General features: G+C 47.1%; 1 protein-coding gene across 1 annotated transcript in view; it reads left to right on the top strand.

Moving 5' to 3' along the window:
* gmppb (GDP-mannose pyrophosphorylase B) overlaps window positions 1-3,098 on the top strand; it is a 9,116-nt gene extending 6,018 nt beyond the window's left edge. The window contains exons 5-7 of the mRNA XM_030047986.1: window positions 23-150; window positions 286-468; window positions 1,288-3,098. Coding sequence (XP_029903846.1) covers window positions 23-150; window positions 286-468; window positions 1,288-1,419 — 443 coding nt within the window. The 3' untranslated portion in view covers window positions 1,420-3,098. The remainder of the gene's footprint in view (window positions 1-22; window positions 151-285; window positions 469-1,287) is intronic.
* Window positions 3,099-10,536: the final 7,438 nt, after the last annotated feature.

Raw genomic sequence — 10,536 nt, 5'->3', positions numbered from 1 at the left:
CTCTCTGCCTGCCTGCCTGCAGGCTTCTGGATGGACATCGGTCAGCCTAAAGACTTCCTGACAGGGATGTGCATGTACCTTCAGTCGCTACGGCAACAGGCTCCGGAGAGGCTGCGCATGGGGCCTGGTTTCCTAGGCAATGTCCTGGTGGTGAGTTCAGCCACAGTGAGGCTCAGCAGGCAGCCTCCGCACTCACTCTGCTGTCTTTCTCCTCGACAAACTGACCTGTGTGTGTGTGGGTGTGTGTGTGTGTGTGTGTGTGTGTCTGCCTCGCCCCCCCCGCAGGACCCGACCGCTCAGATCGGGGAGAACTGCACCATCGGCCCCAACGTGACGATCGGGGCCGGCGTGGTCCTGGAGGACGGCGTGCGGATAAAGCGCTGCACCGTGCTGAAGGGAGCGCGGGTTCGATCCCACTCCTGGCTGGAGAGTTGCATTGTGGGATGGAGTTCCTCTGTCGGCCAGTGGGTGAGTCTGAGGATCATTATTAGGGTTTTTATCCTCACAGTTTCCAATTTGGTGGCGGTGGAGGAGGAGTACCCGCCGACTCTCCACTTCCTGTTTCAAAAGCTTGTTAACCTCAGGCTGCCTGAACATAAAAGCCAATTGATTTTAACTATAAAATGAAATGACACTGACACTTTTTGTTTTACAGTGGTGGAAAAAAAAGTTTTGGGACCCCCTTAAAATTTGACACAATCTCAGATATTATCATGAAATATTTGTGGAAAAATCTTTTTTGTGTCTCAAAAGGTGTGGCTGTGTTAGACAGATACAAACAAATACAAATTATATTTTTTGTTTATTGTTTACAAGAAAAACTAAGCAAACTAAATAGTTGACAGTGTAATCTTTCTCTTCAGGCGTGTTTCCTGCGTTAGGTTCTTTGTTTTAGCCATTTTTGTGTCTGAAGAACTTTCAGATGTGCTGCTTTATATAGACACCAAGCTTGGCAACAAAAACTGTGTCTTTTAATAAAAAGAACGACCTTCATCACTGGAACCAAAATGAGCCAATACTCCACAGTTCTTATGTATTTTTATGGAACCAATCAATTTGAAGTTTTTAATGTTTTTTTTAGGATTTGTTTAGTATTTTGGCTGTGACTGGACTAAAAGAAATTGCACTTGAAGACCTAAGAGTGATTCTTAATGCAATATTTCACAAATGCGTGGGGGGTCCCAAAACTTTGTTCCACCTCTGTAAGTTCTTTGTGTGAGAAAGTTAAAAAAAAACAAAGTCAGACTCGTGTGTGTGGATTAACGCGTTCCCGCCCGTGTCCGTCAGGTCCGCATGGAGAACGTGACGGTGCTCGGCGAGGACGTGATCGTGAACGACGAGCTGTACCTGAACGGCGCCAACGTCCTGCCGCACAAATCCATCAACGACTCGGTGCCGGAGCCGCGGATCATCATGTAGGAGGACCGCCGGCGCCTTCAGGACTCGAACGAACGAAACGCCAAAACTGTGCCAGCGCAGACTCTGAGGGACGGAGGAGAGAATGAAGGAGAGCAGAGGGAGGGGAGGGCGGGGTTGTTGTGTCTTTTCTTTTTGTTTAGTTTAGTTTAGTTTGTGCGTGTTTCCAGCGCCGCTCGCCGAGCCGCCGTCACTCAGCCGTGATGGAGGCAGGAGGCTGGAGGGCGGAGCTGAGAACACCTGGGCAGGTGGAGGGACCTTTACTGACACACAGAGAGAGAGAGAGAGTTCACTATGCATTTACTACCTTAACACTTCCTGAGCTGACTCGGACGACAGGGCCCTGCGCGGCGCGGTCGACCCCGCAGCGCACCGCTGTTGCTATAGAAACAGGCGGTTGTGCTCGTGGTGTCGCCACGGTGACGTGACGGGTCCCAGCCGGCAGCTCAGGGGGGCCGTGCACACACCGGACCCGCCGGCAGCAAAACACAAAACACAACACAACAAACAAGGTGTGATGCGGCTGTAGGGAGGGGAAGAGGGAAAAAGGGCGGCGTTGCTATGACAACACGTGACATCACACAGGCTTTTATTTTACCGGATCATGTTCTGCTCCTTGATCTGAAATCATGAATCGTGTGGACGATCAGACTGGCCAATCACGGTGACCGCTTGTTTAGCAGCGTTGGTCCCGCCCCTTCTCTTCTGTGATTGGTCGCTTTGTCCTTAAACTGACAGCAAAGTTAGAATTAAAAATAAAATAACAAAAACCAGGCGTCTGTCCAAAGCGTGTTTACACCGGGAAACAAACAAACAAACCTGTGTGTGTGTGTGTGTGTGTGTGTGTGTGTGTGTGTGTGTGTGCACGGCCCTGCGTGCTGCGTTCCAGAGCTGCTGGAGGGTGGGAAATTCCTGATTCCTGCAATAAAACTACACTTAGGGTTGAAGTTGAGCTTGGAAACTTGCATTAACATTTTATTTTTGTAACACACTGACGGAGGGACGATGCGCTGCACGCCGCCCTGCTCGTCACACAGCTACTTATCAAAGACAGCAATACTGTGAGCGTCATCAGCCTTACAGACAAACAGGCCACCGCGTCTGTTTGTTTCCATAGCGACCAGACCGCCATGTCTGCACCAGTTAGCCACACGTCACAGTCCGGCCTCCTCCTCGTCGTTTTCTACTGGTTTTTCTTGTCTTTTCTTTTCTGCTGCCAGTTCAGCTTTTCCAGCGGGACTCAAACGTCTCATGTTCCCAAATGATAATTAAAAGATATCCGTGTTGTAGTGACCATTTGCCTCCAGTAGGTGTCGCTGTTAGCTTGCTTGATTAATGGTAGTAAATGCACCAGATGCTTATTTTTTGAAGACCCCATGATAAAGGACTCTTACTTTGTTGATTTGATGTTTTGGTCAAAAGAGCAAACCAACAGCATCTCAGCTTGGGAGAGAGACACGCTTTTATTTTGAAGGGACAGGTGGATGAGAGGGCATGTTTACAGATGTGTGAAGGTTTTCATTGGTTGAAATTTTAATTTACAGCCACCGGCGCAGGATGATGTCACTGTTTGACAGGAAATAGAGGTCATGTGAGGTCGTTTCATGCGGGCTTTAATCATGATTCAGAATGCCGTGAATGATCAATCAGAGCCATTTAATAAAGTTTTATCATGTTTGTAACCCGAGTTCACTGACGTCTCATTTACCCGACTGAGCCTGAACATGAAGAGCGTCTCCGTGTTCCTCTGCTCTGCCTGCAGGGTTCCCACGCCGCCTGGACGTCCAGGAAACACACACAGAAAAGTGTTTTAGTGGTGGAGCACACCTGGGGCCAGATTCTCCAAAAAGTTCTTACTGATAATCTTAAGACGTTTCGTAAGAGGAAAAAATGAGAAGTTCATAAGAATGTTCTCAAGTGCTATTCCCCATTATTTTCTTAAGAACTGCACATTATCTTAAGAACTTCTTAATTTTTTCCACTTACGAACTTCTCAACTCTCTACCTTTATGTAAACAAACAGCCTCGAGCTGCAGCCCACAGCAGCTCCATCTAAAATCCAACAAAACAATATCCATTATAGTCTCAACTTTGATTTGATGTTATAAAAGTGTTTTCTCAAAAATTGAGATACATACTTTGTATTGGACAGCGACGATATTACTAACCTATTAGTTAATAGAATCTAAATATAACTGACACACACAGCATGTGGTTGCTTAAGACGACCTTTACCCGTCTTAAAGTTACGATACTATTTAAGAAAAATAGTAAGATCATTCCTTTCAAGAATCCCATTTATTCTTAAGAAAAATCTTAAGAATAAAGTTGAGAACATTCTGAAGATCTTTTGTTTGGATTCTTAAGATATTTTGTTTGTGAATTCGAAAATATCTTAAGATTCTTCTTAAACCCAAACTTAAGAAAAAAAGTGGAACTTAAGAAGAAATTTAATCTTAAGAACCTTTAGAGAATCCGGCCCCTGGAAAACTCAGAGTGCTCGTAACTTGTCCTGGAAATATACTGAACAAAAATCTAAACGCACCATGTCAAATATTGATGCCACATGAAGTTAGTTATGTGAGCATATACTGTCGTGTACTCATACAAAATGGACATTTCTCTTGATTTGTGTCCCATATTTGAGTCCATCTCTGCCAGTGAGCGTTTGCTCAGTGATGCAGTGACTCCACTCGGTCCATGGCTGTGGCTCAGACAGAGTGAGCAGGACAGGCACTCCTCATACTGGGGACAATAAAAGGCCACCCCCAAATGTCAGATTTTGTCAGAGGTCACCCTGCCTCAGATGTCTCAAGTCATGCAGAAACGTGTCATCGGCATGCTGGACACAGGGATGTCCACCAGAGCGCTCGCTGTGCAGCTGAATGTTCAGCTCATGTTGCCAGGATCTGCATGCAGTTCCTTGAAGCTGAGCACGTTCCAGCTCTGGACTGGCCTGTCGCCCACAGAGCATCTTTGGGATGTTCTGGATCGACGTGTCCGCGGCTGTGTTTCAGTACCGGGTAATGCGCTCCAGCTCCGTGTGGCCCTCCAGGAAGAGTGGACCAACATCCCACAGGCCGCCACAGACAACCTGGTCAACTCCATGCGAAGGAGATGTGTCGCTTTGAGAGAGACAAATGGTGGACACACAAGATACTGAACAGTGAATTTCTTCAACCTGACCCCCACCGCGTTCGAAGGAATGCCACTCCTCACATGCCAATATGAAGATGTAGCCTAATGGACGGTGATCTGGAGATTATTCAAAAACAAAATGAATTTTGATTGGTTTCATATGTTGCATAACCCTAATTGTTATAAAAACTCAAAAGTGTGACATGGTGCGTTTATGTTTTTGTTCAGTATAGTTATGAGATCCTGCAGAATTACACAGTTTGGCTGAGATTATGTTTTCACATGTTTTCCTCAGTTTGCACGTATTTTAATTGCAGCCGTCGTCGCTCTCCGTCCGACGGCGTTGCGTGTCTGCAAGGCGAAACATGTCAAAAATATGCAGAATGACGCTTTGATCAACACGGTGCTTCCTGCTAAATCAACACATTTGTGTGTTTTCATCCTGATGTGAGCCTGTTCTGTTGTTACACTTCTTTTGTAAACACGTGCAACGTAGAAACATGTCGACTGTTTTATTCAGGGAGACGGTTCATGCAGTTTTGAGCTTTTCTGATGTGACCAGCTGACATAAACATGAATCCCTTAAAGTGTCCTTCACTGGAAAGAGTGGGAACCCTGAACCTTCAACCACCAGCTGGTATCGACTGTGACGTCCAACAAAGATTAAAAACGACCAAAAATGATAAAATCACAGAAGCAAACAGCGACCAGACCTGCAGAGCCGTGGCTGCCCAGAGAACCCACTGTCATTCACACATCTGGAGGTCAGAGGTCAAGGCACCCCGCTGAAAATGACCACACCGGATTTTCCCTCAACAAAATTTAGCCGAACATTTGAAAAATTTTCTTTGAGGGTTAATTGGAAAAATCTGACAAATGGGTTTTTCCTCTAAAGTTGTAAGAAATGTTGATGTGTGCTCATGAATCTCAGCTTAATAAACTTTATTCTCTGGATTAGACGAAGTCGCTCCACCTGTCAGCAGGTGAGGAGGCAGACAGGCCTGCAGAGGAGGAGAGGTTTTATATGTGTAACTGCATTAGACTGTACAGGTGGACCCGACAAAGACACTGAGCAGGTTTATCTTTCTATTTGTCTATCTATACATACACTACTCACAAAAAGTTAGGGATATTCGGCTTTCGGGTGAAATTTCAGGATGAACCTAAAATGCATTCTAACCTTTACAGGTGAACTTAATGTGACCTTCTGTAAACTTTTGAATGCACATGTCCAACTGTTCAGTGTTTCAGTACTTTTTGCACAAGTTGCTGTTCTCTAACAAGGAGTTTAACTGCAAAATTCACATCAGGTGTTTGATGCTCCAGCTCATGGAGGTCGTATCATTAGGGAACGGCTGCTGGAGACTGGGGTACCTCAGATGGAGTGGCCTGCACTTTCTCCAGACCTGAATCCCATAGAAAACCTATGGGATCAGCTGAGTCGCCGTGTAGAGGCTCGGAGCTCTGTACCCCAGAACCTCAATGTCCTGAGGGCCGCCCTTCAAGAAGAGTGGGATGCCATGCCTCAGCAGACAATAAGTCGACTTGTGAACAGCATGAGACGTCGCTGTCAAGCTGTAATTGATGCTCAAGGGCACATGACAAGTTATTGACACTGACATTTTTTGTTGTGGTATATCCACCACTGTTGTTGGCTTTTGTTTCAAGAAATTGTTTGAGATGAGGAAATCACCAGTGCATGCTTCTACTTAAATGCCCTACTTTCATGATATAATATCACTGTAGCGTGAACTTTTTACATTTTCCATAAATTTCACCCAAAAGCCAAATATCCCTAACTTTTTGTGAGTAGTGTATGTTTAATAATGAAATCAACAGGTTTGTGTCACTTTGTTGTGAACATATTAACCCTCTGAGACCCAGGACACTGCAGGTGAGCACCTCAACAAAATTCATTTGATTTCTTTTATTTTTCATGTTTGAACGGGAGTTGGAGGTGGGATTTTGGTTCAATATTTACTTTTTTCACTTTTTTCCCCCTTTTTTTCTTTTTTTACCTGAGGGTAAGTTTTTTCTTTTCAATTTTTTTTCTGCAAAATTTTGGGATATATTTTGTGACTTTCTACTGATTTCTTGCTAATTTTGGTTTGTTTCTTATTTTTTTCTTGTTTCTTGCCAGTTTGTGTCGGCAGTCGAAGGGTTAAACAGCCTGAACTCTGAGATTAAAGCAGAGAGAAGAAAATGTTCAGATGATCCTCACACACTTTCTGCATCCTGACACTTTCTAGTCAGTTAAATTAAACCGAGGAGCCCCTGGAGGGCCCCGGACCCCAGTTTTAACATCACTGATCCAGATGCAAAGTTTTAAATTTAGGTGATTTTTCATTTTCATGACAGCTCTGCAGGCCTCAGGGTTATGAAACTTTTACAGAAGTCATGATATAAGCTGAGAAGGCTGGAGTCGGGACGTTTTCCCTTTTGCTTCTGAAAAGTTGAAATTATGGAGATACGAGGTTTTGCTTGGACAGCAGCAAAAATCCAAATGAAAAAGGTTTTCTGACCCCGCCTGGCCTGTTCATTCCTCTGAGCCACAGGACAACAAAGGCAGAATGAGAGGAGGAGGAGGAAACTCTGCCTGGCCTCTGATTGGCCGGGGGGAGCTCTGCTGCCGGCTCTGATTGGCTGGCCGAGGCAGTGCAGGGAAATCCCACCGGGCTCTGCGGTGAATGGGAGCGTTCAGACGGAGCTGCTCCACAGGGAGGATCACAGGGTCCGGAGGTGAACGTGTGCAGACGGAGCGGCAGTGAAGGCATCGCCTGGAGGAGCCGCTGGCTTCAGGTCTGCAGGGAAAAAAAAAAAAAAAAAACTCAAAGCAGCAGGGCAGAAGGTGAGAGTGTGACGGAGCTCCGGAGGAAAAAAACAGTTTGCACTTCTTTTTCTGCTGTTTTTTTTTCTCTTTTTGTAGTTTTTTTTTTTTTTTCTTGAGGCAGATTCCTCGTTTGCATGAGCGCACAGCGGCATAAAGCTGGCTCTGATTGTGAAAGTGAGGGGAAGAGGAGAGGAAACCCACCGTCTGTTTCCCCTGCAGGAGGACGTCCAGCTGCAGGAGTTAACTCTGCCCGAGGCGTCTGATTGGACGGCAGCGGCGTGGAGGGGGAGCGAGGCGGGCGGCCGAGGAGTTTAAAGTCTGAGTGGCGTGACAGCAGAGGCGAGCCGAGCCGAGCCGAGCGAGAGCAGACATGGAGCTGAACGCAGCCATGAGCAAGGTAGGAACCCAACCTGAGAGCTCCACACAGAGAGGGGGGGGGGGGGGCAGAGGTCAGGGGTCAGAGGTCACAGCAGCCTGAGGCGACAACAACAGGAAACAAAAACCGAGCAGAGAGATGGAGCAAAGTTTTTTTTTTTTTTTTTTTCCTGTTTTTGTTCTCTCAGCGCTGCCCAGCAGGAAGGGAGAGGAAGTTTTTCTGAGGAGGGATGTGAGTCAGGAGGAGGAGGAGGAGGAGGAGGAGGAGGAGGAAGGTGCTCCTTCGTCACATCATAGTTCGAGGTTCTGTCGCTCCTCCTTCACTTTACAGACCAAACACAGAACCTGCACGCCACGACAGGAGGCCTTTATTTACAACTGTTGATAGATTTTTTATTATTACTGAATTGATTTAAAGTAAAGATATTGATATCTTATGAAACCTTCTGCCACTGAGAAGAACTCCACCAGGTGAGTTCACCGATCAGCTGGTCTGGACGACCTGAGGGATCCGGTGGCACCAGGTGAGCCACGGCTCTCCCCTTTGCAGACACGCCCACCTTCTGCTAATCCCATGCAGTTTGGGCCCCAAAGCCTGCAGTCCACATGTGTTCTTGTGGCCTGTTGTAAAATGGTGTGTGTGTGCAGACTGGGGCCTAAACAGTCTTGGAGCTGCATCAGTTGCTTTGACTGGAAAGCTGAGACTCTTGTGGATTCAATGAGCCACATTTGATTCCTGTGTGATGATGTTGGCCCCCATAGCAGCCATTTCACTGCAGGCAGAGACTTTTGTCAAACTGGACGTCGCTGGAGAAAATGACCTCTAGTGACCTCTAGGAGAATCACAGCCTCATCAGACTGTACAGACACAAACTAGAGGAGGATTCAGAAAACTAAAAAGTGTCATGACACCATCAGGAGGTAAACACATCGTCCCGGCTCTTGTAGCTCGGTGGTTTCGGCCCACAGCCCAGATAACCAGAACCGTATCGTCAAAATAAAAGCCCTGCAGGACGGCAGCAGCTGACACACCGTCCAGCCAGCCCTCGTCTGACCTGGGGGGGGCTGGTTGTTAGTTAACAGGACACCCTCAAACCCCAAACCCACTGTGGAACCCCTCAACCCCTCTCTCACACACACACACACACACACACACACACACACACACACACACACTCCGCCCGTCACACACTTTGTCTCTGTCTAATGACCAGATGGATCAGCATCACCTGTCAGGCTTTGATCCCCTTCAAGCCGCTGCTGGAAAAAACACCGTCACCTCAGTGGAAATACCCCCCCAACACACACACGCACACACACACACACACACACACACACACACACAGAGGGAAACAGAGAGAAAGTCCTCAGCTTCCTCTCCAGCTCCTTATCTGCTGCGTTTCCTGCAGTTTGCTTCTCGCATCGCCGGCATATTTAGCATAACTCTGATCCGCGGCTGGACCGGCCTTATCTGCCTGCTAAATGCGGCGCTGCGCTTTTTTTTTTTTTCTCCCTGCCGGCGTGAAAACACTCGGACACGCTTCACATCCCGGCAGGAAGCTGCTGCGGCTCTGTAAGCTCCGCCCACCTCGGCTGGAGCCGCCGTGCGACTGCAGAGCCCAGAAATCACTGACAGTCAGTGAAGGTCTCAGAACTACTTCAGGCCGCAGCGTTGCATTCTGATCCATTGAGGCTGCAGCGTTGCATTGTGGTCCGTTGAGGCCGCAGCGTTGCATTGTGGTCCGTTGAGGCCGCAGCGTTGCATGCTGGTCCGTTGAGGCCGCAGCGTTGCATTGTGGTCCGTTGAGGCGGCAGATTTAGCTTCAGATTTTTTCAGAAAACGCAGAAATGTTTAACTGCTGTTTCCTCCACTGATCAGATCTGTCCTGCCGCCCTCAGTAACACACACACACACAAATATGCGCGCGCACACACACACACACACACACACACACACGGTGGATTCCACGGGGATGTAATGAGGCGGCGTTGTTGTGTTTCAGCTGTTTCTATTCTCGCCGTCATCGCTGTAACCTTTTCAACACGGACCCATCAACAGCCTCTTCACCACACACACACACACACACACACACACACACACACTCTTCACGCCTCTGAACACACTCCGTCTCTCCTCTCTCACCACTTAACTGATGACCATCTCTCTCCCCTGTCATTTGCATTTCTTTTCGCAGTTATTGTTTTCTGTGTGTGTGTGTGTGTGTGTGTGTGTGTGTGTGTGTGTGTGTGTGTGTGTGTGTGTGTGTTCTTTTACGGTTAGATTGTTTATATATATATTTTTTTGTTTGTTTGTTTTTTGTGCTGATGTTTCCAACAGTGAAATCGCATCATCATCGGCCAAACCTGCAATTTTTAAAAATATTTCAAAATAAAAGCCTGCCTGTGGCCTCCTGGGTTTCAAAGCGCTGCGTTCATCCCATCCTCTAAACTTTAAAGGAACATCCCGCAGATTCTGAAGGTTTGGTCCGCTCACATTTTCCACGTCAGCAAACCAGTTTATCAAATCAGGTTTCACAGCACAGAGTCACAACGTCCTCAGCATCCAGAAACCACACAGCTGATGGTTTCCTCCTCCTTCGCTGGGGACTATTTTCCCTGGCGGAGGAGGAGGAGGAGGAGGAGGAGGAGGAGGAGGGAGCGTTTCAGTGTGAAAAAGTCCTGAAAAGCCAACAGTGCTGCTGCTTTTAGGAAAACTCCTGTGGAGGACTTTATTGGGCTGATGGAAAACTGGAGTGAAGAAAGTGTGAAGGCTCTGA

This window comes from Myripristis murdjan, unplaced genomic scaffold (genome assembly GCF_902150065.1).
Source record: "Myripristis murdjan unplaced genomic scaffold, fMyrMur1.1, whole genome shotgun sequence".
Taxonomy (NCBI): domain Eukaryota; kingdom Metazoa; phylum Chordata; class Actinopteri; order Holocentriformes; family Holocentridae; genus Myripristis; species Myripristis murdjan.
The sequence above is the reverse complement of the archived record's forward strand: the minus strand, read 5'-3'. Positions and strand labels throughout refer to the sequence as shown.